The 15,703-nt window shown below is 34.8% G+C and overlaps 1 protein-coding gene across 2 annotated transcripts in view; it reads right to left on the reverse strand.

The window, feature by feature from the left end:
- LOC114360562 (uncharacterized) overlaps window positions 1-15,703 on the reverse strand; it is a 126,096-nt gene that overhangs the window by 37,695 nt on the left and 72,698 nt on the right. Inside the window, exons 1-2 of one of the 2 annotated variants that reach the window (XM_028315301.1) lie at window positions 2,992-3,073; window positions 2,581-2,839 (exon numbers count right to left, since the gene is read on the reverse strand). In XM_028315301.1, the coding sequence (XP_028171102.1) occupies window positions 2,581-2,650 (70 nt within the window). In that variant the 5' untranslated portion in view covers window positions 2,651-2,839; window positions 2,992-3,073. Of the gene's footprint in view, window positions 1-2,580; window positions 2,840-2,991; window positions 3,074-15,703 lie in introns of those variants that run through there. The other variant, XM_028315309.1, reaches the window with a different exon arrangement.

A 15,703-nucleotide genomic window follows, 5' to 3' on the forward strand; every position in this document is an offset into this window, starting at 1 on the left:
CCTAGTGGCCAGGCGCTCGGCGCGACCAAAGGAGTTTGGCCATAAATGAAAAGTAACTCGTAGAAGTATTTGATCTTATCCATTCTAATATTAAACAACTGTTATAAAACGAATTTAATAAAAGTAGCATAATCCGTTTTAACGTTTAGCTCACGTACGCTATTTGCTTTTGTAGGGGATACCCCAAGCGGGCTATCTCAAACATTTCAGTAATCAGTTTTGCCAATCTGTTGCGTTTTAAACTCGCGCTAGATTTTAAACTATATATTTTGTTCTATTTTTGGTGTATTTTGCTTTCAGGCCGATTTCTAATTTCAGATTTTAACTGCCAGACACATTTTCAATTGCAAATTTTAATTAGTTTGATTTATTAATTTACAACGTGATATTTTTTGCGCACTTTTTAGAAAATGACATGATAGTAATTTAATAAGAGGCTTAATTAATACAATAGATAAAATTGGTACAATTATATTCGTACATTTTTTTGAAATCGTAAACTATACCCATAATTAATGGGTTGTTAGGTAATCTAAACTCATGATTATATCGATTTTACATGCGTGTGTATAGATTTTATGCTAAGCGGATATAAATGGTGATACCTACCTATTCATTGATTCGTATTGAACCATTATGCGAGGAACAAAGCGCCATTTATTGCTAGATAATAATAGGTTTTATGAATGTTGCAACCTTAACCTCTAAGCTAAAGCTTTGTTATGTCTAATATCTGGATTGTTTTACATTCAATAGCATGTTCAAGAAATTCCTTAAAAGCTTGTACACCAAAAGAGTAAGAAGTCCAGATTTACGTACAGACTATAATTATTTTTATTCATGTACATAAATATTGCACAAGAATAAACACAATTACTATATAAAAATTATACTTATCACTGTTACGGTTACAGTTACATGAGATACGTGTATAAGTTTGAGTGTCAAGTGAAAAGCAAGTCCACCAAGAACAATGGTAAGTCAAACATAGTTTATATTTGGGATAACAGATAGCGCTGTGCTCCTTTAGCTCTCGCTAACATTTGTTTTTTTTTCTGGCTTTATTTACATCCTGGAAATGTATGCCCACCCAGGTTCAACTATTAGCTTAGCTTGAATCTCAATAAATGATGCTATTGCCTGTAAAATAGCTTTCATTTTCCCATGCACACCTCGCTATCGTAGGGTTGTACAATACGTCCTACGAATAAAATAGTGTCCAAATGGAGGAACCCATTAATACGTGTAGAGTCCTGTTACAAAAACAATATTCAGAATATAACAAGGATTTAACATCACAGACTTCCGCCGACACTGATACACAGTTTATTTCCTTCCATCTTTCACCTTACATAACATTATCAAGGCTAAGCTGTTATTAAGGTCCATAAACGTCTGCATGACTCAGTGGCCGCTCTTCGGGTGATTTATACTGGTTTCGGTCGAAAATACAGGCCATTGTCGGCATTATCGGAAGCAGATCGCAGACAGTTCGGTAGCAGTGTCCTTTTAGGCATTCCGCAAAAAAGCTGAGTAGGTGTTTTGGCGATATCATTGTACTGGGATGTTTTAAATGTAATGTATGTAACATAAAGCGACCCACATGCCCGTTTGTATTCTCTTCCATAAGAAACTTCTCTTCAGTCCCAAGAGTACCTACCTACATTAGACAGAAACAAAAAAGTAAATCGTCTTGACCACAATAATACAATTTTGTTTTTGAGCTTTAAATAGGATTTCATTAAAATGTTTAAAACTTTAAACATAATCTGTACATACATATCCAATGAACTGACCTTATTTTTTAAACTATTCAGTGCAATATCAGGAGATCTTGTTTAGTTGTTTAACATAGAATTCACAAAGCTGACGACTAAGTCCTTGGAAATAAACACACGCCAAAAAATATTTTACGTCGCTCACCAAATGTTAGATTTGAGAAAAAAGAGCTTAAAGTCGATAATATCAAGGTCAACAAAAAGTTCGTGACATTTTCGTTTTAATCTACGTCGATATTTGGTTTTAATGAAATTCTACTTAATATGTCTTCCTACTAGGTATATCGTTAATTCGTTACTAAGATACGCAGGTATTTGATAAGAATTAATTTATCTGTCTGTCTCTTCATTTAATTTATTTAATTTCATTTATTTGTCTGTCTCTTATTTTATTTGATATAATATTGATTTTAATTATTTAATTTTATTTAATGTAATTATTATTGAAATTTTATGGGCCATGGCCTAAAATAAATAAATTTTATTTTATCTTTTATTTATTTTTAAATATAATTTTAATCATAAATATAAATCAAATAAGTATGTAGTTAAGACAACAATAACTTTGATAAGGTGGTTTTAATTTCAGTAGTATTACGAAATCTTATCTTTTATCTATTAATAAATAAAGAATTTTTCACATTTGATACAATACTCAACCAGCATTTCATCGGTGGAGGCGCATCTAGATAGTTAAAAGTAAGACTTTCATTATTTACAAGTTAAAGACACCTTCACATTTTTTTAAGCTAGACTATGTATTTGGACTTTGGATAATAGTATCAAAATGTATATTACTTACATTGTGAAGAAAACACGATGAACAATATAGCGGCAATCGGCCACAGCTTCCTTCTCTCTAGAGCTTCCATTTTGAATTTGTTTGAGTCCACTTCACTAATTTTGTTCACTGAAAACACACACTCACTATCACTGCACTATGAGTAGGTACTATCTTGTCATTTTGAAAACTATGTACTAAATTCTTGAAATAATTTATGTCATCTTTGACTTGATTAAGAAAAAAAACACAACTGTCAATTTTGAAAACCGTGGAACACCTGAAACAAATGAAAAACAAATTGTAGAGTTCAATTAAAAACAAATAAATTCGAATTTGGTATCAAAAGACAATCGTAAATAAAAATTTTCTGCATTTTATACGGCCAGTATTATTAAATAAAAGTTTGCAAAATCCGAAAGAGGTTTTAACCTTTCAGCCCGCGTTGTTAGTCGGCCGCCGCATAGTGCGTATGCCAGTCTTGGTCTACGTCTCGCCCGCTACTGCCGGCCGATCTCTGTTGTCGCGATAGCAGGTGATAAAAGACAAGCGTGTTGCTCCGCAGATGAATCATTCATTAAATAAACGCGAAATTAATTTAACTCATAGACGCAGGGACATTTTAATGTTATGCATTGCATTATTGTAATGTAGAGACTGGTGCAACAATATTGGTGTAGGACTAAGTAAATGATTATGTTCGGTTAAAATAAGTATGAAACAGAAGTCGAATTATTACGGATGCAGAGTCTCAAGTTTTGAGTATTTTGACCATAAATCTATATATATAAAAGAAAGTCGTGTTAGTTACACCACTTATAACTCAAGAACGGCTGAACCGATTTAGCTGAAAATTGTCAGGGAGGTAGTTTAGAGCCAGGAGAAGGATATAGGATACTTTTTATCCCGTTCAAAATAAAAAAAAAGTCTGCTTATTTATTGCCATTAATGCGGAACAAAGTTCGCCGGGTCAGCTAGTTATTTACATACTTTAAAAATTGTATTACGATGAATTTTAGAATTATTTCATAATATTTACAAATGCAGTGTGCAGCGTCTGTGTCTAACCTAGTTTTTGAGTAAACTAGATTTTCGTACAGATAGCAATGCTCGTAACACATTATATCGTCCGACACCAGCGCGTTGTTCATGAAACGTTTACCTCATTTTCCGAGGCGTCTGTCCTTTACGATCCTCGTAATAGACGTAGGTTCGTAGAAGTTGTAGGCAGTCGCGACTGTCTATTCATTAGAGAAGATAGTTATGAATTATTATGTACAAATCATAAAGAATAAGTGTTGTTGGAACACAAAATTTAATTAATATTGCAAATTCAAAAACTAATTTTTCCTTGCATTGTTGTTTTTAGAATTCAAGTACATCGTTAAATATAATATTTTGCATTACGTAGAGACCATTGTAATATAATTTTGAGCGTTTTCAGTGACTATACAGTCAGAAAAAGACATCGAAACAAAACATAAGTACAGCCTTCTGAGAATTATGCGAGTCATTATGCCAACTGAATGCAGTTGTGCAAAGTGTTTAAATAAACTTGTTTCAGTTTTGTAATCTACCTATTTTAAATAATAAAATTGGGTACACGACAATATACTTACCATTAACCATCGTTTAATAAGTCTAGAAAAAATACTATAGCAATATTTTTATCCAAAAAGATTTTCTCATAAAAAGTTTCGTTTGCATGCCCCCGAATAAAATTAAATAGCTACGAGTATATGCGAAATGTGCCTAAAGCAAGAATGCGTTTGACAAATGCCCGCGGTCAGCCGTCAAAGGCTGGACGCCGAGGATTCTCCGCGTTTACCTCAAGGAATGTCATTTGGAAAAATCTTAAGATATGCGGGCAAATAATACAAGCACACACTAAAGAGGTTCACGCAAATAATATGTAGGCACACAGAAAAATACGTGACGAGGATCTTGTTCTCGTTCTTTAAAATTGCTAAAGTAAGAGGCTCGTAGACTTGGATTTGAATAAATATAATGAAGGTAAGAAATCTCAAAGAAACTGTTCAGGAATTTGGTATTTTTATTTATAAAACAGCCTACCTACGTTATCTACTAGAAATAATGCAAATGTGAAGGTATATAGAACATAGTTACCTATTGTATATTATAGGAGTTACGTTTTGAATAACTTTATATTCTCAAACGACCAAACAAAAAAGCTATTAGATTTAAAATACTCAGAAAAACAAGTAATACCTATAAACCATTGCTAAGAAATAATATGGTTTGTTCAGTCAAATCACGTCTCCAAATACTAAATGGTTTTCGCGGAACAATAAAAGACTAAATATAGTCCGTGGACGCAGTTTATGTCCACATTAAGTTTACGACCTAAATCTAGATTTCTGTGTTAAACTCTACTTTCTAACCTAAATTCGCGGACCCGGTAGCATAAGCACGCGCCGGGTTTGACGGTAGTTTGACACGAATAAAACATTGTACTGTTGCTCGTCAGAGGCATTGATTATGGTGGAGTGTCTTGGTGATTCAGACTTTCATATAAAACTAGCTTTTGCCCAGGGATTCTCTTGCGTTAATTTCAGTCTGTTAAAAAGTCATAGGTATTTAGTGGGTTTAGCGGTTGAGACTAAGAAATCATGGTGAAAACTAAAATCTTGCTGAGCTTTCTTAGCAAGATTGCTAAAATTGGTTTCATGAAAGTAGAATAGGAATCAAATTGATAATTTTTAGAGTCGCACATACATATAGCCAACTGCTGTTTGCACTAGCTTACACCAGACTATACGTTATAAATTGTCAGAATTTTATTAATTTTTGCAAGTCCTGGCCAAAATAGTGCTACCATAAGGGATATAAAAAGCTTTCCAGGTGTACAAATTGTGACGCAATAAGTTACTATTCTAGCCATTAAATAATATTGCAGTGTTAATGTTAAGGTGCAAAGGCTCCGTGATGGTTAGCGCGTTCGCCATGCTGAATTAGCGATTACCCTGCCTTTGTAGTTGCCGCCGAATAAGAAATAATAATGCACTTTGTCTTGGCGAATTTCACGGCGGTGCTGCAGGCTTTGATTATGTTATGCAATTGCTGGAAAGGGTGTGGAAAAAGCTTTGAATTGCACTTTGTAGTTCTGTTTTTCATAGATTTTGGTTTTGTGCTAAAGAATATAAAGACAAGAAATAATGGTATGATAATCAATTTTACGCTGAAAATAAGGTAGGATATTATAGGAACAACATTAAACTTATCTGATCTTATCTCTGAATGCCAGAACAGTATATTTCCATTGAAGACCATGTCTATTGTTCTAAATACCTTCACTACAGTCGTAAACGCAATAACGGAGGAGCTTTCTATTGAGCACCTGAAGGCTGATACACAAATACAGATGGGACGACTGACTACGGGATCTTATGTTTTAGCCTTAAGACCTAAATTTATTTTAGTGCCTAGCGTATTGGAAAACGCTATTGTTTCCAATGCCTCTCACCGCGTCGTAACATGGGACCGATCCGCTTTCCACTGAAAGCTTATGTCCAAATAAAGTTATGATGCTCTAACTATAGGACTCTATGTCCTTGTCGTAAGACTTAAATTTCAGCTGAAATGCCTTCTAGTGTATTTGGTTAGGTGCACTAGTAAACGGTGGCGAAATATACGGCTCTATTTTGCTGTCCAAGGGCGCCATACATCATTGCTAGTGTCTTAGCTTTTCTCTTCATGGGCGGTTATTATGGCAGCGATAGAAAGTTTAGGTTTTGTCGTCGAAATGGGCGTCGAAATAAGCGGGCCGCATAGTAATTTATCTTTAAGATAAGTACTTTAGATAGGCGTGAAAGGAGCTAGGAACAGTACCTATGTATTCAATGAAGCTTGCCTCTAAGAGCAAGTTTTTTTCAAATCGTACATAGATCTAATATTTTGGGATTACTAATGTTTGGCCAAAAAACGTTTCCCAAATTATCACATGGCAAACAACGTTTCGCAAATTTTCATTTGGCAAATTCTCATTTGGCAAAACAACTTATAGCAAACTTTTAATTCGCAAATGCCGTTTTTGGCATATTGTTGTTTAGCAAATTATTGTTTGGCAAAGTATGTTTTGGCAAATGTTTCATTTGGCAAAAATATTTCACGATACACTATTTACAAAATAATTTGATTGGTGCATAGAATGGAATACAAATTAACTTGTGGTTATTATTTTGTTTAGTGGGTAGTTAATATAAAATTTGTTCTAAATTAATTTTCATATTTCATTCTTTAGAATAACAATAGAGGTGATTCTAGCGCTCGGCGGCCGCTGCCGCGGCACGCTTCGCTCGCCTTCGCGCGTTAAGGGTCACTGTTCTAACCTAACCTAACCTACTATTTATGCAATACCTACTTTCTGCAACCATACTGAAACAAAGAGATTGCAGTTTTCTGCAATCTGCCTTATGGTTTGATTTGTGGGTAACGGTGGGTGAAGTACTGAAGTATGTGAAGTGCAATTTGACCAAACAAATTATTTGGGATATAATATTTGGCAAAATAAAACATTTGCTATATAAACATTTGCCAAGTAATATTTGGCCAAATGATAATTTGACCAAATGAATTAGTTGCGAAAAGTACATTTGCTAAAAGTTCATTTGGAAAATGAAACTTTGGCGATAAGTTTTTTGCGAAGTGAAATTTGGCGAAAAGTAATTTGGCCAAACGGAAGGATACCAATATTTTGATCTCATTATTATGAGTGTCTAAAACAACAGAATTCCTTCATATCTCTCTATCAAGAATATATCGTTCACTTCACGAATCGTCCACAATTTCGCGTGACTATCAGACGTTTCCTGGCCAGCCTCTGATTGGAGACGAAACGCTGTTAACCACTAATATTAATGCCGTGCCGCGACGGAATGAAATGCAGCCCCCGTTACGTTGATTACTTTGATTGGTTTCACTGCCCGTGGTGAGCTTGATACTTAATTACTTGAGGACCACGTAAATTATAGAGACATACACAAACATTACATAAATATTTTTGTACATAGTGGAAGATGGGGAACTCGTAATTATATCAAGAGTTAGAAAAAAAAATACAAACCAAGATAATGTAAAGCGCGTATTTTATTAGTACACGAGTATGTACACACGGCCATACTGTTAACTATCCATTTCCATTTTTGCTCTCGCTCTAATCAAATGGTGATTCTTTGCGATAGAACGAGATGACATGACTGGCAATGGGCAGTTAACACTGTTGCCGATAGTACACTTATTTTTGTTATATTTAGTTTTACTGTTTATGTGCTGAACTTTTTTTTTCTGACAGTTTCTACTATCCTGTGATTACACATTACTTTGTGAAGCGAATGTTTGAATTTAGGTAGAGTTAACAATCGCTGCAAAAGTTGTGATTGAGATATTTTTCACGATTCATTATCTAATACCAATTTAGCTCATTGACCACTTGCGTTTCATTACACATTTGGGCAATTGGTCGTGGTCACGAAGCGTCCATATATTTTTTAACGACGTTCTTGGAATTATACATCTCCATTGGCTATATTTAGCATAGTGAGTGTATTTTATAAGATCTTTGCAACCTATTCGGTATCAATCGTTACCTACCGAATTATTATCACACAAAATATTTTCTCGTATTGTTTACTTAGGTCTGTATAATGGAATATCGATTTAAATCAGTGGCTCTTAACCGGTGGTCCGCGGAGCACTGGTGGTCCCTGGAGGCATTCCAAGTGGTCCACGAAGACATCGTAATAAACAAGTGACGTGACGTGATGACTCGAGTCAACATAATGCAAAGGGCGCACAGTGGGCGAGAAATCGACCTCCCCTTTCATAGGATTTTGAAAATTTGGTAAAACGGTCCCTTGTGACTTAAAGAACCACTGATTTAAATCTATCGAGTATTTTTACTTATATTACAAATCGATCAGACACTGTACTGAATATCTCGCTACATCAGATAAATCATAAGTATCATACACATCATCAACATTCACTGTGGAATGTATCATTACGATCGAAACTTTTCAATTGTATCGATGATGAGATATTGGTTCGTGCCTATCGATTGTTAAAATGCTTGTTATATTAAGGCTGAGTTGCACCACCTAACTTTAACCGTGACTATAACGATAACCGGCGTTTTATGTATGGAGTTTGACAGATTTTTGACGTTTGTCAAAGTTAAAGTAAGATGGTGTAACCCAGCCTTATAGATTAAAATTGTATCAACAAGTCCGTCTGGAGCAGTATTCATTACTTTGCCCGTGTTCACTGTTCACCAAAGCCGGTATCTAATAGGCATTTTCTCATGAACATTGTAAGTTTTGTTTTATTTGCGTAGCGTAATAGATACGGGCTTTAAACCGCAGAACCAACAAAGCGTGCAATTATGGGATACCTTCAACGGGTTAATGATACTAAAACAATATAATACTAAAGAACTAGGCAACCATCAACTCTATTATTGTAAAAAAATCAATTTATACTATGTTATATAAATTGTAACAATTAACAATCCTGAGTGTTTATAGGTTTCGCACTTACATAAATAATTGCCATCATTTCAATGATAATAATTATTTCATTCAATGCTTAATAAGCGATTAAATATAATGCCTATTGCTTTTCATTCATACCAATCATATTCTATTTAATTGCTATAATATTATAAATTCATTATGCCAGAATATACAAGGTGTTAGGTAAATGGGTATATGAGCCGACACTAGCCCATGTTAACATGGGCATATAAATAGTATGGTGAAGTCAGAAAATTGATATCTTCATTTTAATTATTTTAATTTTCATACAAATCGGATTTTATAAAATTTATTTTTTATGAAAATTAAAAAAGTTGGGCTAGTATCGGCTCATATACCCATTTACCTAACACCCTGTATAGCATAAATACTAATTTTACTAGTGAAAATGTTTCGAAGTATCGTATAGTACAGTCAACGTCAAATAGTTCGTGACACCCAAAGTGGCCAAAAAGTTGACAACACAATCTTAAACCAAATGTAACAAAGACGTGTACGAACTTTTGGCTGCTTTGGGTGTCACTAACTATTTGACGCTGACTGTACATGGTAGAAAGCTCATACGATTAGAGATAGAAAACCCCGTACCACAGAATAATAATAAGTACTACGTACAGAAGTTTTACTTCGCGAAGTTATTTAAAAAAATGTATGCTCAATGTCATTAACAATATGGTGTAATTTGGCTTGTCTCAAGAGTCAAGCACCATTTTGTTGACAAACGTCAGTGATCGGCATTGCGCCGAAGCTATAGGGCTGACTTCGGTAAAATGATGTGACGTGAGGTGCCAAACTGCGGAAAATGGCGGAGGAAATAGTACATAATTTAGCATGAATTATCATGAATAATATTAACTACTTATTTACCTCTCAGTGTCTTGAGGCAACTTAAAAAAGTACATTCTGTGTTTTTATTATTATTTAGGCAGTTAAATACTGCACAGCATTTAGTACACCATTTTCTTTATTTTCTTCCATCATACACAAGAATACGCGTGCGTGAGTCAATGTTCGCTCGTATGTGAGGCCTTGTCGAATAGTATCCTGTAGGTGGGCCATCGTGCGTGTTTTGTTTTCGATGTAAACTCGTGGAGATGAACAGGCCTGCCCGTACTTGATTTATACAGCCAAATATGGTAAAGTTAAATTGTATAATGTCAACGTGCTTGGTTTTGGCAAACTATAGGTAAATGGAGCGAGGACAAACTAAGACGAGAGCTGACGTAACCCCATTAGCTTCTAGTGCATAGATTACTGATAACATAGCCCATAAACGGCAAATTGCATTATTATGCGAGATAACCGTATCTGCCGCCATAACCATAACCCGAAATTACTTTTTAATATTCTAGAATTAATAAATTACGGTTAATGTGTTACTAAAGCGGATATTTTAACCGGTCAACTTTGATGTAGATTCGTGTGAATAGAACTGATTTAGTTTGCTCATGCTTTGGTTACGGGCAATAATTTTTAAATTCTATTCCGTATTATTTGTAGAAAATTGTTTTAACTTTATTTATTCCGGGAATTTTCAAGTTGAAATGGTAGAAATAAGACGTTAAGATTAAAACTAGATTAACTGCAATGAGTATTGCTTGGCAAGAAACTACATTTTGTAGTAAAAAGTTACTGCACTGGACGGGTCTGAACGTGATAGTGCTCAGATGAAACGGTATTCAGGCCAAGTCTAAGAAAGTTTAGAGTCGAAATTAACTGAACTTTTCTGTACCTTATTGCAGCAGCACCAAGAAAGAACGTTTTTGCTAACCGTACATTACTTTAACTTCGCTTTTGAATATTGTATCCTAAGATCCAAAGTTGTTAAGGTTGAGTTTTGAATGGAGCAAGCCGTGAATGCAAGAGCCGACACAGGATAAAAACGCAATGTAATGCACTTGAAACTGCATCGAATAAGAACACTCGAGATTACGAGCACTCGAGATCTGGAGAGGTGAGCTCGTTTCATACAATGTTGTTAACTTCAAAAATATCTACGCTCCTTTGGCTAGTTGCACCACCTAACTTTGACCGTAACTATAACGATGACCAGCGTTTTGTATGGAGTTTGACGGAGTTTTGACGTTTGTCAAAGTTAAAGTAAGATGATGCAACCCAGCCTTGCTATTCGAACGTTGGTGATGTCGTCATTGCTATGCTATGGAATTGACAGCATATTAATTATTTGTGTTCGGTCTATCACAACAGAAGATAGTTTAAAAGATCTTTGGCTGTTCGAAAGTTTAAGGTCCTCCCAGTAGAGACGGTGACGGAAAGGTTCATATTCAGAACTATCACCTTCAGGGATTCTAGGATTTTTTTTGGACTAAGTATCCCGCGGATTTATTCGCGGATATATTTATTTATTTATATAGGTATATTGCCGCATTGATTCTGCTAATGTAAACTGTTCAAGGAGACACATACTTTAGTCTGCTTCAGAATTTTAGGTAATGCTGCAGTCTTTTCCCTTTTTTTTTAAGGAATGCTTTCAATGGGTGTGAATGAGTCGTCTGTTGACAGTAAAAAAAGTATTTTCATCTCTAGTTTACTGATTTCTCGTGGATCTACTATGCTCATGTCAAACATGTCGTCTCCATTATGTAGGCAGGCGGTCGCATTTTGTTATCTTTTGGGGATAGTAATCGCATCGTTATCTTTTGTTTTCATGTTGAGATTGAAAACAGTAGCTCTCGCGGGGAGGTGGCCTGATATGTGTTTTATTTATGAGCCTCAAGTACTTACCGTTTTTGCTCTTCAAAAAGATCTTTGACGATTGACTGAAGTTCAATGTTGTTCAAAAATGTTTAAGATCTTTTGCTAGAGTATTTATTAAACATGTGCGATAGATAGCGTGCGTGCGATCAACATGGGAGCCCAATGCTTTCCATGTTGATCGGCGGAGGCCTACAGCAGTGGACGGACACTGCTGTAGGCCTCCGCCTATCAGCAGTGGATGTCTTATGGCTGAAATGATGATGATGATGATGATGATAGAGGATAAACGTCCTTATCGAATTGTTTTTCATTCTATTATAACTATCTCAGAATACCTACATATTATTATGTTGGACTTAATTTTGCCCTACCAGCATTATGATTACGAGGTAGATAAATTAGTACACAAAGTGCCACCCGTTAAAGTAACTACCTACATATAAATACTTGTATTTAAACACATTGGTTGGCCCACACTTGAAAGACTGTGATGAGGAATCCTGAGTATGGTTTAATTGATATGAATAATGAATTGCTTATTGATTATTTGTTCATCTTAGTGGGTTTCTTTCCTCGTAATGATCTTTTATCACGAAATGTACTTCATTAGACGTAGGCTCGGGAGAGTTTTTTTCAAATACTCATGTAAATGTTTCCGTTTCTCTGCGAGAGATGATTAATATTAAAATATCATAATCATATGTATTATTGATCATGCGTTTCCAATCATTTAGCTAATTGCTGAATTTTACTTTGTATTTAATATTTATGCTTTGTTAATCTGTATAGCACCTACTGTAAGGAAGAAAAAACAATATTCATACCTACTATGTAACTGAAAATGTATGAAAGTTTTTTTTCAATCTCCGGCTGGAAGTTGCCGGAGTTCGATTTTAAAGACAAACAATTTCATGAATATTCAGTCAATAATGTAAGTTTTTTTTATAGCTAGTGCTGGTAGTTTCTCGCTAATGTCTAGAGCAAACTTGTAGTCTCCATACTTTATAGGTTTATTGATATTGTCTTTCGATGGTGCAGAATAATTCAGCAGTTCAGCCAGGTGGTTCGCCTACCGGACTTAATATTACTTAGTATGACTACTATCATTAACGTTTGAGAGGTCTCTATCATAGGCAACCTTTTAGCTGGCACGCGTAGGCCGAGGTTTATTGAATGAATTTCCAATTATAAAACTTTGTAACCGCGTTAATTCTTGCTCTGTTTGCTCGTTAAACAAAATAATTAGCCCGGATATTTGCCGACCTTCAAGGGCTGTGTACACATCACATCGTACGGCTCGTTTAATTTTAGCGGTAAAATAAATCTGGTGTCTCGATGGCTCGAGTTACGTCAGGAGATGACTCGATGACTCGATTTGTCGATGTGGTATCGATTACTATGCTCTAGGAACTTTTTCTCGATTCAATTCACGGAAATGTGCAGGCGTAAGATTGATTTTGGTGTAATCACAAGATTACAGCTATTAATAGCGGCACTGATGTTTTTGAAAAACTTAGATTAAACTAACATTATTTTTACTGATAATTGTACTAATTACAGGCAGCTGAAATTAATATGTAAGGATCTAAGCCTTCGAATACAGTAAGAAAAATTAGACTTATTTTTAGAAAGGTCTACATGCATACTATATTAATGATCTATCGACATCAGTAAGCCAGTTATATGATAAAATGAATGAATGAGTCAAAGCGGCAAAATGTGTTCCATAAATGGGCTGATCAACACCGTGCGTACGCGCAGCAAAAAATGTGCACGCGCAGCTGTCAGCGTCGCTTCCGAGAATACGTTGTACGATTCCTCTTATTCTTGACTTGGGCATATGAGTAAATCTAGATTTTTTACTCATGTGACTTGGGCGAGACGAGCACGGCGTCATTTTTTTTAAAGAGAACGATTTGATTAATAGTACCTACATTGGTAGGCATGGTTGGTAGGTACTACTGTAGGGTGCAGATTGCGCTGCTGGATGATTTTGGAATACATTTTGAATAATCCTATCAACTTTTGACTATAACTAGAATTAATTTGGGTAGTATTGTCGCGGAAAAATATTTACCTAGGTATACTATAATATAGACGTAATAGAATCCAATGGACTATTCTATGTTGTACGTATGTAGAACCCATCCCTTGTGTAAATTCCGACTCGACTATTTGCGATTGGACAAGAAAAAAATACGTTTAAAAACTTTGCATTTTGAAATGATTTATTGTACTGAGATAATCACTACAGGCGAGATTATACAAACATTATTTTCTTCCAAAGATAAAGCCGATCCTTGTCAAGTGCCGCCTGTTGGCTGGGCAGCATCGGCATGATGTGAAGGGCCGAAAGTCGAAGCGTCTTGTTACTCCCTAACGAGCCAGAGAAAGTGCTCATTAAGTGCGTGTCATTTTTAAAGCCGTTTTTGAACGTTTTACGACCACTATTGTTTTGTGTCGGTTTTGCGAATATTTGAAAAGTACATTTTTCAAATATTTTAACTTTTTGATGTACCTACCTACATACAAAAATGAACCGTAAGTGTGGAAGAAATCGCGTAACTTTACTTTAACATTTTCTTTTTATAAGCTTAAATTAATAGGGATATTTCCTGGGTAAAAAAGCAAGAGTTTTAATTAGTCCGTCAGCTAGCTTATCAAAAACTGCTCGACACGTATTTTTCACTTTTTTGAAACTAAAATGTAAAGAGATAAAGCGTGCCAAAGTTCTAAAGAAAAGGCTCGTGACGTCAGTAAGTGCGTAAAAGTGCTGCACTTTGTGACGTCGCGCGGAAATTATTTGTTTGATTGTCAATTAAAAATATATGTGTCCAATACTTTTTTATATTAAAATAGACGGACTTAAAAAATTTTTTTAGGAAACCAGCCTATTGACGGAGGGTTTTAGGCACTAGAATTTCGAAGATCGTTTTATTGATGCAATGGTTGGTCAAAATTCTTGTTTAGGTTATCCATCAAACTGACTGTCCTATTACAACTGTCTACAGTATTTTTGCGCACGGGTTATGCATAGCTTATTTTTATTGCTTTATGACCTAGAAACAAGAATAACAACAAAAAATTGTTCTGAATTTGCTTTTATGTGTAAAAAATAGAAAAATTCATATCAATGAATGTATGAAACATGAACATAGAGATGATGTAATTTGTTGCCAAATATATTTTTTTCTTTCTTTCTTTCATTCTTTCTAATTATTAAAACATAACAAACATCAATTTAAGATTCATTCTCACAAGAGAAAAATTAAAATAGAGTCCAAATATTTATTAAAAATGAAAAGTTCTAATTTCCTGTCGTGTTCCATAGAAGATTTTTTTCATAAAAATCTAACCCTATCATGCTTTTAGTATACTGGCCTTGGTAACATCGTTTCTCAAATCCCACTATATTTTGATGAAAGCGTGCCCCTTGTTCTTGCGAATAAGCCCCCATAATTATTTATAAATACATCCCAATGAGAATGTGACGTGCATCTTGAGTCATTCTACTATGAAGATGGAAAATTCAAATCGCTATAACTTCTTAAAAAGCAAATATTTTCGATTTGTAATCGCATTTTTTTATATACATTTGCTTATATAATCAGAATATAATAAGTAAAATCCATGCGCAAAAAAAAAAAAATTTTTGTTGACCGGTGTTATTGTAGGTTTAAAATCCACTGTTTTTCTCATTGAAACTACATAGTTAATATTCAACTATAGCAAAAATCCTAGTAGCGTCCGACCCAGACAAATTGCGTAACGAATCCACTCTCCACGCTCGTTCACTAATTGGATATGCCAGTTCCGAGCAATTGTCCAATTACACTTGTCAAAACAGTAATCTGAAGTTATGGACTTATTAATGA

The sequence above is a fragment of the Ostrinia furnacalis genome, unplaced genomic scaffold, assembly GCF_004193835.3.
Source record: "Ostrinia furnacalis isolate ACB-3 unplaced genomic scaffold, ASM419383v2 OfSCF0322, whole genome shotgun sequence".
NCBI lineage: Eukaryota > Metazoa > Arthropoda > Insecta > Lepidoptera > Crambidae > Ostrinia > Ostrinia furnacalis.